Source organism: Bufo bufo, chromosome 2, assembly GCF_905171765.1.
Source record: "Bufo bufo chromosome 2, aBufBuf1.1, whole genome shotgun sequence".
NCBI lineage: Eukaryota > Metazoa > Chordata > Amphibia > Anura > Bufonidae > Bufo > Bufo bufo.
The window spans coordinates 289,875,610-289,889,357 of NC_053390.1; the positions used below are offsets into that span (position 1 = coordinate 289,875,610).

General features: G+C 48.3%; 1 protein-coding gene across 1 annotated transcript in view; it reads left to right on the forward strand.

Annotated features, from left to right (window-relative positions):
- Positions 1–6,418: 6,418 nt before the first annotated feature.
- The window catches only part of SEC14L2 (SEC14 like lipid binding 2), a 60,620-nt gene continuing 53,290 nt past the window's right edge, over positions 6,419–13,748 (forward strand). The window contains exon 1 of the mRNA XM_040416706.1: positions 6,419–6,571. Coding sequence (XP_040272640.1) covers positions 6,518–6,571 — 54 coding nt within the window. The 5' untranslated portion in view covers positions 6,419–6,517. The remainder of the gene's footprint in view (positions 6,572–13,748) is intronic.

Consider the following 13,748-nt stretch of genomic DNA (forward strand, 5'->3'; position numbering starts at 1 on the left):
GAATGGCCGTGCTTTTAGACAGGCGGGCCACGGGAGGGTCGACCTTAGGTGGAGACGACCAAGTGGAGATGCAATCCGCTGGGAAGGGATAACAGATATCCAACTTCTTAGGGGGAGTAAAACGGGCATCGGGGCGAGTCCAAGCCTTAGAGACCACCGACGAGAAGTCGGCGTGGAGGGGGAAAACCGTGGACGCCTGTTTGGGGCGGAAAAAGGATACACCGGCCTTGTCAGTGCTGGGAGGGTCGTCGTGAATTTTGTCACAAATATTGGTAATGAGATGACCCACAGCAGAGGCTAGCTTGGACGGCAATGCCGAGTCCATGTCCCAATCCGAATCTACCAATTCTCCCTCAGAGGGCATGTCCTGTGAGGAAGAGGGGCCCGACTGAGTCCGCCCCCTTGGAGGAGACAGGGACGCATTCGAGGAAGACGCGCACTCCGCCCTGGAGCGCTTCTGGAGGTGCCGGGCCCTGGAGGCTGGGAGCGAGGGACCCATCACTGGGAGCGAGGGACCCAGACAGGTCGGCAGAAGTAGCGGACCCGGAGGGTACGACAGGGGGTGTAGCAGACTGCGTGGCAGGCTGTGTGTCTACAAGGCGGCCCACAACATGAATGAGGCTTTCCACGGCCTGGGACAGGGATCTTGCCTAATCAGGTGGATCCAAGGAAACAGGGGACGGCACAGCAAGTGGCGGACCCTGCATTGGGGCCTGGCATGCAAAGCAATGCGGGTCTGATTGCCCCCGTGGAAAGGGTGCTTCACAGGCGGTGCAGGCGTGATACCAGGGCCTAGAGGCCCCTGAGGGGTCAGACATGTTGGTGATGATAAGGTTGGCAGAAAAAAAAGGAGGGCTGTCCAGGCTAGGGTTGCTGGTACTAGGAAGGGTTAACAGTCCTACCAGACCGAAGACCTCAGGCAGTGCAGCAGCAGTGGCAGGAGAGATCCAACGACGTCACGGCAGCAGAGGAGAAGAGACAGCAGCGGTGGCCAGGCTGTTGCGGTGAATCGTAAGGCGGGAATGAGAGGGGAGCGGGAAGCGAAGCCCCGCCCCGTCGATGCTTCGTTCGCGCGTGTGATTCAAATATAGAGAAGGGAAGAAGGGGGAGGGGCGGTCAGCGGCGCTGTAAATGAAAAGGCCGCGACTCCATAGCGCACCGTTGAACGCCACAGATGTGCCTCCAAAAGTAAGGGAGAGCCTTTCCACCCCCGCCGTATGCCTGCCAGATGAGGATAGAGCGATCGCCGCAAATCACCTGCTTGCGGACGTCGCGAGGCCGGCCGGCAGTGAAAGAGTGTGCCGGCTGCTGCGGCAGGCCTTGCCTGCCTGGATGTAGTGGGGCACCAATGATGATGTTCCAGGGTCCATGTGCAGGTCGAGGAGGCCTTGGGGGGGGGGGGGGGGGGGGGACAAAAACTCCCCTAGCAGAGAGCAGAAGGGGAGGGGGGGGGGCTGGAACAGCCACTCTCACCATCCTGACGTCTTCGACCCTTACTCTGGCGGGATGCAGGGGAGCTGGGCTGCCCTAGTCCTCCTTGTCTTCTGTGGGGGAGGCAGCAGTGCGGCTAACCGGCACTGGCGCTGCTCGACCCCGGGAGAAACAGAGAAACAAAAATTAAGGAGAAAAACAGCCCTGCGAAGCAGGGAGTGTCTTGCCTCCTTGGACACTAAGCAAAAACTGGCAGTCTCTCTCTCCAGGCTGAGGGTATAGCTGCTGGAGGAGGGGCTTAACAGTTTTCACTTAGTGTCACGCCTCCTAGGGAGCTGAGCTATACCAAGGTCTCCTGTGTCCCCCAAGGAAATGGGCGAGAAATAGGCATTTTGACAATGGGCCAACAGAAATTGCAGGATGCCCACAGCCAGTATTCGTTTTTTGCGGATTTACGGTTGTCAGACTGCAAAATACATACCATACGAGGGGATTGCAGTTTATGCAGTGTCCTAACATGATCTTCATGGCGGCTCCACCGGTAGAGCTTCACTTTACCCTCTTTGTAATGATATTGTTCAAGGTTATGCCTTCAGTTGATTGAATGCTATCACTATCATTTCACGTTCTATCTACTTGAGCTTTAGCAGACGTTATGTAAGAACATGATAGCAGATAAGTAATATGCTGTAAACTGCAGTAATAAATCTAATATTAGACATTTTTGTTGTGTCATACATGTCCAACACATTTCACAGTGTGGTCTTCATGTTACTAAATAACCCTTCCATGTTTCACAGTAGTCAATAGGGGAAATATCACCAAGGAAGACATTACTGCTGTACATGGTGTAGGACAGGCCCATGATGTTATTCTGGGCATCCCTCAACCATCGACACAGAACTGCATGTTTGTATGTGGGACACAGCTCAGGAGCAGGGATGGGTACCAATGGGACACTGTAGCTATCTCTGGGTCATCCCTACATTAGGAGAATTAGGTCCCTTGACCACAGTTTGGCACTGCTGAAAAGAGTATATGCGGCAGAGTGGCGGTCATCTATGCCGGTGGCTTTCTCCACCACAACACCTATAATCCTAAATGAACTGAGGCACATGCACACAAGGTCTCCACCTCTGTGCGGTGCTGACTGGAGAAGGGGACCACCATTCTTTAGATAGATTGGAATCCCTGGACGTGGTTCCATAGGACAACATGACCCTCAGACCAGAAAAGGCCAAGCATCCCTGGTCTAGGGCTTGATTTTTCAACAATGGTTCCTCAGAACCCGGTCAACACTTAGGGCTCTTTCACACGAGCAGATGCCGTGCGGGTAATCCGCTGCGTGAAAGAGTGCCAAGCCCCGCTCCGGACAGCAGAGACACGGAGCATTGACAAGATTGATAATGCTCCGTGCCTCTCTGATCTTTTTACTACAAAATCACGGTGACAACTTTATCTCACTGTGTCTCTGCTGTCTGGAGCGGGGTTTGGCACTCTTTCACGCAGCGGATTACCCGCACGGCATCCGCTCATGTGAAAGAGCTCTTAAAGAGGTGTACAGGTTTAGAAAAAAATAGCTGCTTTTTACTGCCATTGGGTTATTTCCGGTATTGCAGTGAATGGGGGCTACCATACAGTACCTAAGGACAGGTGTGGTCCTGTGTTTGGGAGAAAGCAGACATGTTTTCTTCTAATCCTTTGCAACTCCATTAATTAGAAGTCTAAAGGCTGTATTACACTGGCTGATGGTCAGCCAGATAAGCGTTCATAGTAACGCTTGTTAGCGATCATCTGGCAGTGTAATACTGCTGCCGATTGCCCGATGAACGAGCGAACACTCCTTCATCAGGCAAACAGGTCTTAAAAATCTTTGCCAGGGGCAGATTGTGCTGTCTAATCGCGATCTGCTGCGGCAAACAACTATACAGTATGGGGGAGAGTGATGGCATTAGCCTATACTGCGGGGTCTCCTCCACTAACAAGCAGGTGATTACCGGGAAGGAACATTTCCTTCCCTACCATAGTCCGCAAAATCTTTTTATGTAATACAGCCCTTAATCAATGTGGGGGAAAGACTGGATTTTCATGCAATTTTTTTTTAAATATGGTTTTAGGACAAAAAAATAAAAATACTGCTGAAAAAAATGCATCCAAAATGCATCAGGACCATGTTGTGACAGGAAACTGATCTACACTTATGGCTGGCATGTAGTCAACCACTCAGTGCCACACAAATAGCTGGCTGTTCTTTGAGGGTACAGTCACATGTGGTGTAAATCTGTAGCATGTGGATTTTACGTGTATCATGTCAATACATCCTGTGGCTTATACCTGCGACTTTCATCCCTTTGCAACACAGCAGAAGACTCCTTGAGATGCCAACAGCAGTGCCACCACAAACACCAGCTTATTTCAGACTACATGTGGCAGGCAGTATACTTACAGTGGAGGTTTCCTGCCAATTTCCATTGTTTCTACAGTGGTAAGAAGACTGTAAAACCACCGGGCTGTAATAAACACTTATTATATACGAAAAATACTCTGGTTCCCTCCTGTCAGGTTTCTGTGGCACCTCATGGGCAGATAATCTGCCTGGTATAAAAACCAAGGAGTCTGTTGCATTGAAATGGGGGAGACAAACTGGTACAAATGGAAATGAACCAATCCAACATCTGAAACATGAAAGCTGGGATCTAAAGGCCGGTATCACACATAGGGGGGTCATTTATTAAGACTGGCATTTTAGACGCCGGTCTTAATATGCCTTTAGCTGGTGGTAGAGGCGCCGGCCTCTGAATAACTTCGGCGTATCCACCGCCTATCTAAATCTACACCAAATTTAGACCATTTTGTGCGCCTAAAACAGGCCCTGCCCTTTGCGCCGCAATCTGTAACATAAATACATCAAAAAGTGGCGTACATGTGTTTGTAAATGACCCCCATAGCTTTTAGCGGCTTTTTTCTGCACTTTTTGAGTTTACTTGAGGCATTTTTTGTGGTAAAAACACCAACTTCAGATATTAGCTGAAGGTCTGTGAAACAGGACACACAGGTTTTTTTTTTTTTTTTTGCTACTGGTGTTTTTGTCTTTATTGCTTCTTTTCAAAAGCTCTGCATCCTGGAGCTCTGGCATTTTCACATCACCTTCTCTATATAGGAAAAAGCCATGAAGAAAACTGGCTTAGTTGCCCATAGCAACCAATTAGATTGGTCCTTTCGATTTCCAAAAGAGCTCTGAAAAATGAAAGGTGAAATCTGATTGGTTGCTATGGGAAGATAAGACATTTTTCGTTTACACAAGTTTTGATAAATCAACCCCCATTGTGTGCAAAAAACATAAGAACAAGTGGCCAAAAAAGGTGTGTGAGGACCCTAAGTCTACCTGCACATGTTGCATATTTCGATGCAGAAAATCAGCACCAAAACCGCATAGAAAGGCACATAAATCAGTATTATTTATCACGCTTTTGGTATCTTTTTTGGTGTGGATTTTCTGTTTATGTTGACAATCCTATGGAAGTCTATGAGGAAGGCCACTATATACAAGGCGGTGTCGCAAATATTTGACATGTCGCGGATTCTAAAATCCACACTGCAGGTCAATTTCTATACGTACAAAATACACAAACGGGGAGATTTATAAAAACTGGTGTAAAGTAGAACTGGCTTCCCATAGCAACCAATCAGATTCCACCTTTCATTTTTCTTAGCTCCTTTGAGAAATGAAAGGTGGAATCTGATTGGTTGCTATGGGCAACTAAGCCACTTTTCCTTTACACCAGTTTGATAAATCTCCCCCACAGTATACCTGAGATATGACAAGTCTCATTCACTTGGCTGGTACTATATTAGGCCGCTTGCACACGACCGTATGTATTTTGTGGTCCGCAAAAAATTTGGATGACATCCGTGTGCATTCCATATTTCACGGAATGGAACAGCTGGCCCTTCATAGAACAGTACTATCCTTGTCCGTAATGCAGCCAATAATAGGACATGTTCTATTTTTTTTGCGGGATGGAAATACGGACATACGGAAATGGAATGCACACGGAGTAACTTCCGTTTTTTGCGGACCCATTGAAATGAATGGTTCCGTATACTGTCCGCAAAAAAACCCGGAACGGACAGGGAAAGAAAATACGTTTGTGTGCAGGAGCCACTGTGGTTTTTCCGCAGTGGGTGCAGGTAGGGTAGCCTTAGTGTTGTACAGAACACCAGCCGCAGTGGGTGCAGGTAGGGTAGCCTTAGTGTTGTACAGAACACCAGCCGCAGTGGGTGCAGGTAGGGTAGCCTTAGTGTTGTACAGAACACCAGCCGCAGTGGGTGCAGGTAGGGTAGCCTTAGTGTTGTACAGAACACCAGCCGCAGTGGGTGCAGGTAGGGTAGCCTTAGTGTTGTACAGAACACCAGCCGCAGTGGGTGCAGGTAGGGTAGCCTTAGTGTTGTACAGAACACCAGCCGCAGTGGGTGCAGGTAGGGTAGCCTTAGTGTTGTACAGAACACCAGCCGCAGTGGGTGCAGGTAGGGTAGCCTTAGTGTTGTACAGAACACCAGCCGCAGTGGGTGCAGGTAGGGTAGCCTTAGTGTTGTACAGAACACCAGCCGCAGTGGGTGCAGGTAGGGTAGCCTTAGTGTTGTACAGCGGTAGCTAAAAGTCTGTGGGAAATATGAAGGGCAGAGCTCACTAGTGTTTTTTGGCTACTGGTGCTTTTCTTAATTAGGTTCCTTTTTTTAAAACAAAAATGTAGTTCATACAGTTATTTAAAAAAAATATAATAATATATAAAGGCATGGAAAAAAATCAGGTGCGGTTTCTATGGCGTCAGAGCAGAATGGTGTGTAGGAGAGGGGTCCTCCTCTATACCAATCCTGACAGAACGGGAGGTAGCCCGTCAGAGGGGCAGGGAGAAGCCCAGAGAAGAAAGGGCGCACTGTGCCTTTAAGGAAGCAGAGAGGCCGGCTAGTCATCCCCGGAGGAGGAACCTGGGCTGCTCATATAATCGGACAGGGAAGCCCAGGGACTGCGTGTGACAACGGGCACAGGCAGCAGCTGGCGGAAGAGGGCAGAGCAGGTGCCAGGATGAGTGGAAGGGTCGGTGATCTGAGTCCTAAGCAGGAGGAGGCCTTGGACAAGGTGAGCTCCGCAGACATGCCTCTAGCCGGGGTGGCATCACTATTAACTCTTTCCGCAGCCGCCCCTGGTATCTGGGAGGGACCCTGTAAATGCCATTGTGCCCAGTTACCACAGTATTCCCTGCAGTGTGGCACCTGCAGCAGTCACAACACACACCCCTTCATGCCCAGGAGGAATGCTGGCTCTCCCTCCATGTAACATGAGATGCTGAGGAAGGAGCAGAATTACTCATACAAATCTGCAACTGTCCTCAGAAGCTGCTCTACCTGTGTAGGAGATGGGTTCTATTCTTCACTATGTTTAATATCTCTGCTTGCTGTCAGTGAATCTGCCACTCTTGTTCACAGATCGAATATTTCTCTAAGCTGACAGTTTAGGAAATCCTATGTGATCTACATACATGAGCCATCTTCCTCCTGTCCTGATATTTAGCCTGCATTGCCTAGACTAGATACAATAGTAGCAAACCCGCAGCTGTGAGAAGTTTTAGATCTCTATAGGGACTGGTGCACAGGGGAACAGATGAATCCCCTGAGCAAGGTGGGCCCCTAGTGCCCCACCCTCTGCACATGGCACAGGGTGCTTGTCCCCATTCAAATGATTGGACCTGATTTTCAATGGCGAAAATTTCTGTAAAAAATCTGCAGTGTGTGAAGGCGTCCTTATAGTCACAGAGCCAGTATCCTCTTCACCCAGGGACCCCCTTAATCAATCATCTTTTTCCGAATTTATTGAAAGGTGTATTTACGTAGCACTAGATAACTTAATAGATCCAACTCGCGGGTTAGTTACCGGATAATGCACCCCTTGCATCTTATTGGTTCAGACTGATCATATGACCAGCTTTGACCATCTCCATTGTTTTTACCAGGCAGGTGAGTCGGCAGATCCCTTTTAGCCAATAAACCAAGACTGATGCGCTGATCTTTTCCCCATTAAACAGGTGGCTGGTCCACAAGGCAAAACCAGCCCTTTAAATGCTTTGTCCCACACCCCTCATGTCCTGTAGATTGGTAAATGGTTGTCCCACAAGGCACATTTATAGCCGATCCTGTAAATGTCTGATTGCCGGGGGTCCACTGCTCAATCGGCCACTAGAAGAAAGGTCTTTAGCCCCTATTTCTGACTGCATTGAGTGGGTGTTTTGAATGGAGCAGTGGTGACGCATGTAAACTGCAGTTTCATATTGTCTATGGGGCCTGCAGGAACGGCTGAGACACTGAATGGAACAGCGGGGTGCACTAGTGATCAGTGGGGGCCCCAGTGAGGTGACATTTATCACCTTCCTGGGGGTTTTCAGCAAGCCAGTAGGTCATGTAAACCCACCTTAACTACACATAACTTGCATGTAGAAGAAAGTTTGCAATTGCAGGGATTGGCCACTCAAAGATCTGGTCATGTGAATCTCCTCGGAAAATCCTATGTTCACTGTCATCATGTGATGTACCAGCTCTGGCCTGAGCTACGGAGGGACGTCACTTCTAGAGATAAGCAAACTTCCCCCTATGAACTTAGTTCACGCTTCGTTTACTGGCAAAAGGTGAACTGCGTTATGGATTCCGTTACCACGGACCATAACGCGATTCTATGACGGAATGCATAACGGAATTCACCTTTTACCACCAAACGAAGTGTGAACGAATTTCAAAATCACTTCCTCTATATAAGGGGTCAGAGATGTTCCTCTCACCGATGCATGCTCCAGTGAGAGGGATAGTTCTAGTCCCCTCCTGGGAATGATTTAAAAATGGTCTCCAGCAACCTGTCCTAGAACATGAGCAGGACTGGTTGCTTCCACTTGCAGAGCAGCCTAAGGGGGGGAATGGACGGGGCCTCACTACACATTACGCTCTGGCACTTACATATTCTACATATTGATGAGCGTTCCTGTCAGGCTGCTCAGCCAAGTATTGTAGGCAGGATCCCATCATTACCATCAGTACAGCAGTGTAGTGAGGCTCCATCCACTCAAAAAATACGGACAGCACAACACGTGCTGTCCGCATCCGTATGTCCGTTCCATAGCCCCGCAAAAAATATAGAGCATGTCCTATTCTTGTCCGTTTTGCGGACAAGGATAGGCATTGTTACAATGGATCCGCAAAAAAAAACAGATGCAATACGGCTGCCAAAAGGAAGTCATCTGTATTTTTGGTGGATTGGTGTTTTGTGGACCGCAAAACACATATGGTCGTGTGAATGTTGCCCTAGGCTGCTCTGCAAGTGGAAGTCCAAAAAATTGTTGAAATCGTAGCCTGTAAAGGTTTAGAAAGTGAAGTAACATTTCAAGCCTGAAGTGTTACTTAGGCTACATGCACACAACCATATGTATTTTGAGATCCGCAAAATGCGGATCCACAAAAAATGCGGATAACGTCCATGTGACATCCATGTTGCATCTGTTTTTTTTGGGGGGGATCCATTGTAACAATGCCTATCCTTCTCCGCAAAACAGTAAGTATATTACAAACTTTCTTACACCCGTGAGTCATGTGTAAGGCCTCTTTCACACGAGCGTGTCCGGATGCGTCCCGGTGCATTGCTGCAAACCCGCGCGAGTAGGTACGCAATTGCAGTCAGTTTTGACTGCGATTGCGTTCCGATGTTCAGTTTTTATCGCGCGGGTGCAATGTGTTTTGCGCGCGCGTGATAAAAAACCGACTGTGGTACCCAGACCCGAACTTCTTTAAGGAAGTTCAGGTTTGGGTTAGTTGTAGTGTAGATTGTATTATTTCCCCTTATAACATGGTTATAAGGGAAAATAATAGCATTCTTAATACAGAATGCATAGTACAATAGGGCTGGAGGGGTTAAAAATAGGGTTGTCCCGATACCGATACTAGTATCGGTATCGGGACCGATTCCGAGTTTTCTCGGCGGTACTCAGCCGCCGATACCCCGCCCCGATACATAAATAGAATACTTTTTTTTTTTTTTTTTACATCAAGCGGGCTGGTGAGCGGTGCATAGAGGGGGCAGTGAACGGCAGCTGAGAAGGGGTGGAGAGAGCCGGCAACGATAATTATTGCTGGTATGTGACTGGGTATTACTTACTGCATGGGTGTCATGCGGCCCGCAATGAATATTTTTGCGGCCCGGCAAAGATGCAGCATCGGGAGAGAGGAGGGGCTGGAGTCCGTAACTAGGGGCGGGGCCCGGTGCAGTCACTGTACTCTTACACCGGCCCCCGCCGCTCACCAAAGTATTTATAAACGTGAATCCTTATCCTGTTATTAAGTTGAACTAACGCTGCCCTCTCCCATGTTCCCATGTTCCCCTGTATCCCCCTGTAAGCTTCAATAGCAGGCAGAGCGGACGGCAGCAGTAACGTCACTCACTGACGTAGAGCGCCTGCTCCGCCCACTTTATGAATGAAGCAGGCGGAGCAGACGCGCGACGTCAGTGAGTGACGTTACTGGTGCCGTCCGCTCTGCCTGCTATGGAAGCTTAAGTAAGTGCTGTGGGGATACAGGGGGATACAGGGGAACATGGGAGAGGGCAGCGTTAGTTCAACTTAATAACAGGATAAGGATTCACGTTTATAAATACTTCGGTGAGCGGCGGGGCCCGGTGTATTGGGGGACACTGTTATGAGGGGGATCTGTGGATGACATATAGCAGTGTCATCCACAGATCCTCCCCATAACAGTTCCATCCACAGATCCCCTATAACAGCACCATCCACAGATCCCCCACCAAATAACAATGCCATCCTCAGATCCCCCCACCCCATAACAATGCCATCCACAGATATCCCACCCCATAGCAGTACCATCCACAGATCCCCATAACAGTGCCATCCACAAATCCCCATAACAGTGCCATCCACAGATCCCCCATAACAGTGCCATCCACAGATCCCCCATAACAGTGCCATCCACAGATCCCCATAACAGTGCCATCCACAGATCCCCATAACAGTGCCATCCACAGATCCCCCATAACAGCACCATCCACAGATCCCCATAACAGTGCCATCCACAGATCCCCCATAACAGTGCCATCCACAGATCCCCCATAACAGTGCCATCCACAGATCCCCCATAACAGTGCCATCCACAGATCCCCCATAACAGTGCCATCCACAGATCCCCATAACAGTGCCATCCACAGATCCCCATAACAGTGCCATCCACAGATCCCCCATAACAGCACCATCCACAGATCCCCATAACAGTGCCATCCACAGATCCCCCATAACAGTGCCATCCACAGATCCCCCATAACAGTGCCATCCACAGATCCCCCATAACAGTGCCATCCACAGATCCCCCATAACAGTGCCATCCACAGATCCCCCATAACAGCGCCATCCACAGATCCCCCATAACAGTGCCATCCACAGATCCCCCATAACAGTGCCATCCACAGATCCCCCATAACAGTGCCATCCACAGGTCCCCCATAACAGTGCCATCCACAGATCCCCCACATGACAGTGCGTCATCCACAGATCCACAGATCCCCCAAAACGGTCACATGACATTTAAAAAAAGTATCGGTATTCGGTATCGGTGACTACTTGAAAAAAAGTATCGGTACTTGTACTCGGTCCTAAAAAAGTGGTATCGGGACAACCCTAGTTAAAAATAAATAAAAAAATAATTAAACTCACCTTAATCCACTTGCTCGCGCAGCCGGCATCTCTTCTGTCTCCTTCTTTGCTGATTGCAGGAAAAGGACCTGTGGTGACGTCACTCCGGTCATCACATGGTCCATCACATGATCCATCACCATGGTAAAAGATCATGTGATGACCGGAGTGACCTCACCACAGGTCCTTTTCCTGCAATCAGCAAAGAAGGAGACAGAAGAGATGCCGGCTGCGCGAGCAAGTGGATTAAGGTGAGTTTAATTATTTTTTTATTTATTTTTAACCCCTCCAGCGCTATTGTACTATGCATTCTGTATTCAGAATGCTATTATTTTCCCTTATAACCATGTTATAAGGGAAAATAATAATGATCGGGTCTCTATCCCGATCGTCTCCTAGCAACCGTGCGTGAAAATCGCACTGCATCCGCACTTGCTTGCGGATGCTTGCGATTTTCACGCAACCCCATTCATTTCTATGGGGCCTGCGTTACATGAAAAACGCACAAAGAGGAGCATGCTGCGATTTTCACGCAACGCACAAGTGATGCATGAAAATCACCGCTCGTGTGAACAGCCCCATAGAAATGAATGGGTCATGATTCAGTGCGGGTGCAATGCGTTCAACTCGCGCATCGCATCCGCGTGGAATACTCGCCCATGTGAAAGGGGCCTAAGGGTTTGTAGGACCTTCAGGATCACAGAAAACCCCTTTGAGCTCCTTCACTATCTGCGTTGCATTTGCATTGTGTGTGGATCCTTTGATTTCAATGGGTCCACAGTCCACAGGTTTCAGACAAGTATAGGACATGTTCTATCTTTTTGCGTAATGGACATAGAAATGTAGAAAGCACACTGATCAGCCATGTGCTTTCGGCATCCATATGTCCCTTCCTCAAAAAAAAAAAGTAGATTTTTTGCATGCGGCTGCACGAACGTGGAAGCACACAGAAGGGCTTCCATGTGCTTTCACTTCTGCGCAGCCACGTCGCAAAAGATCGGACAGGTCCTATACTTCGCCACAACATGCAAACCACAGACCCATTGAAGTATCCGCCAGTATCTGTGTTTCACGGTTTGCGGACCGCAGAACACTTACTGTAGCGTGAATGCCCCCTTGATCTCTAAATCAATACCACTTTTATCAGTAAGCAGCATTACCGGATTTTATGTAATTCATAAAAGATCAGGAGAACATCATAATAGTGAGTTCTAGAAAATATTTCTATGTGATGTAGGTCCCCAGACTGAAGAAGAATATTTCAACAAGTGACATAACAGTTAATGTGAATAAAGCTTTATCTATACAGTATATCATTTAAAAACCAGCCTCGTCCAGCAACCGGGGCATTTATTGTGTGCAGAAGCTGAATGTCATCCAAGAGTTAATGCGACTGATTTATCTAATCAGGTTCATAGAGCAAAGTAGGACCTTGACTTTAAGGCCACTGTGTTTATGACCTGAGTGCCATCAAACGCCTGATACCAGACAATGATCTCTCAGGGGGGGGGAGTTATCATAAGGGGATTTTTTAAAGTCACGTTTTGCAGAAGTTCACGATGCTGTAATTTGCTCAAAATGATCAAATGTTGCATGATGTTTGCTAAATTTGGTGCATCTTTAAGTCTAACACTTCAGGCCAGGAATGTTACTCCGCTTTCTATACCATTTCACCCAATTTTCTGACTTTCTAAAAAGTGTCAGTTGATAAATCTGTCTTAAAGGGGTATTCCTCTTGTGGCAAGCTATCTTTTATTCCCATGATAAGGGGATAAATAAATGCAGGGACCTCCACTGATCACGGAAATAAGGACCCTGTACCCTGCGGCGCCCCCTGAAATGAACAGAGCAGCAGGTCAAGCATTAATATTATGGAAGTTCTGAAGATAGCAGAGTACAGCGCTTGGCAACCTCTGACAGTCTCCGAGCGAATGGAGCAACAGTGCGCATGCTCGAGCTGCCACTCCATTCACTTTGAGGGCCCTTGGGGGTACGAGATCCCTGTTCTTGTGTTCCTACCTCCGGGACCCCCACCCAGTCAACAGTTTACTAGGATAGGGGATAACTTGCTACAAATGGAATCCCCCCTTTAAATCACCTTGACAGGCTCACCACTCCAACTTTCCTACCTACTTTTAAAAATTTGTAGTGAGCAGTGTAAGGCTACTTTCACACTTGCGTTCGGAGCGGATCCGTCTGGTGTCTGCACAGACGGATCCGCTCCTATAATGCAAACGATGGTATCCGTTCAGAACGGATCCGTCTGCATTATATTTCAGAAAAAAATCTAAGTATGAAAGTTAGTCAGACGGATCCGTCCAGACTTTGCATTAAAAGTCAATGGGGGACGGATCAGTTTGAAATTGCACCATATGGTGTCAACTTCAAACGGATCCGTCCCCATTGACTAACATTGTAAGTCTGGACGGATCCGTTTGGCTCCGCACGGCCAGGCAGACACCCGAACGCTGCAAGCTGCGTTCGGGTGTCCGCCTGCTGAGCGGAACGGAGGCCAAGCGGAACCAGACTGAGGCATTCTGAGCGGATCCGCATCCACTCAGAATGCATTGGGGCTGGACGGAT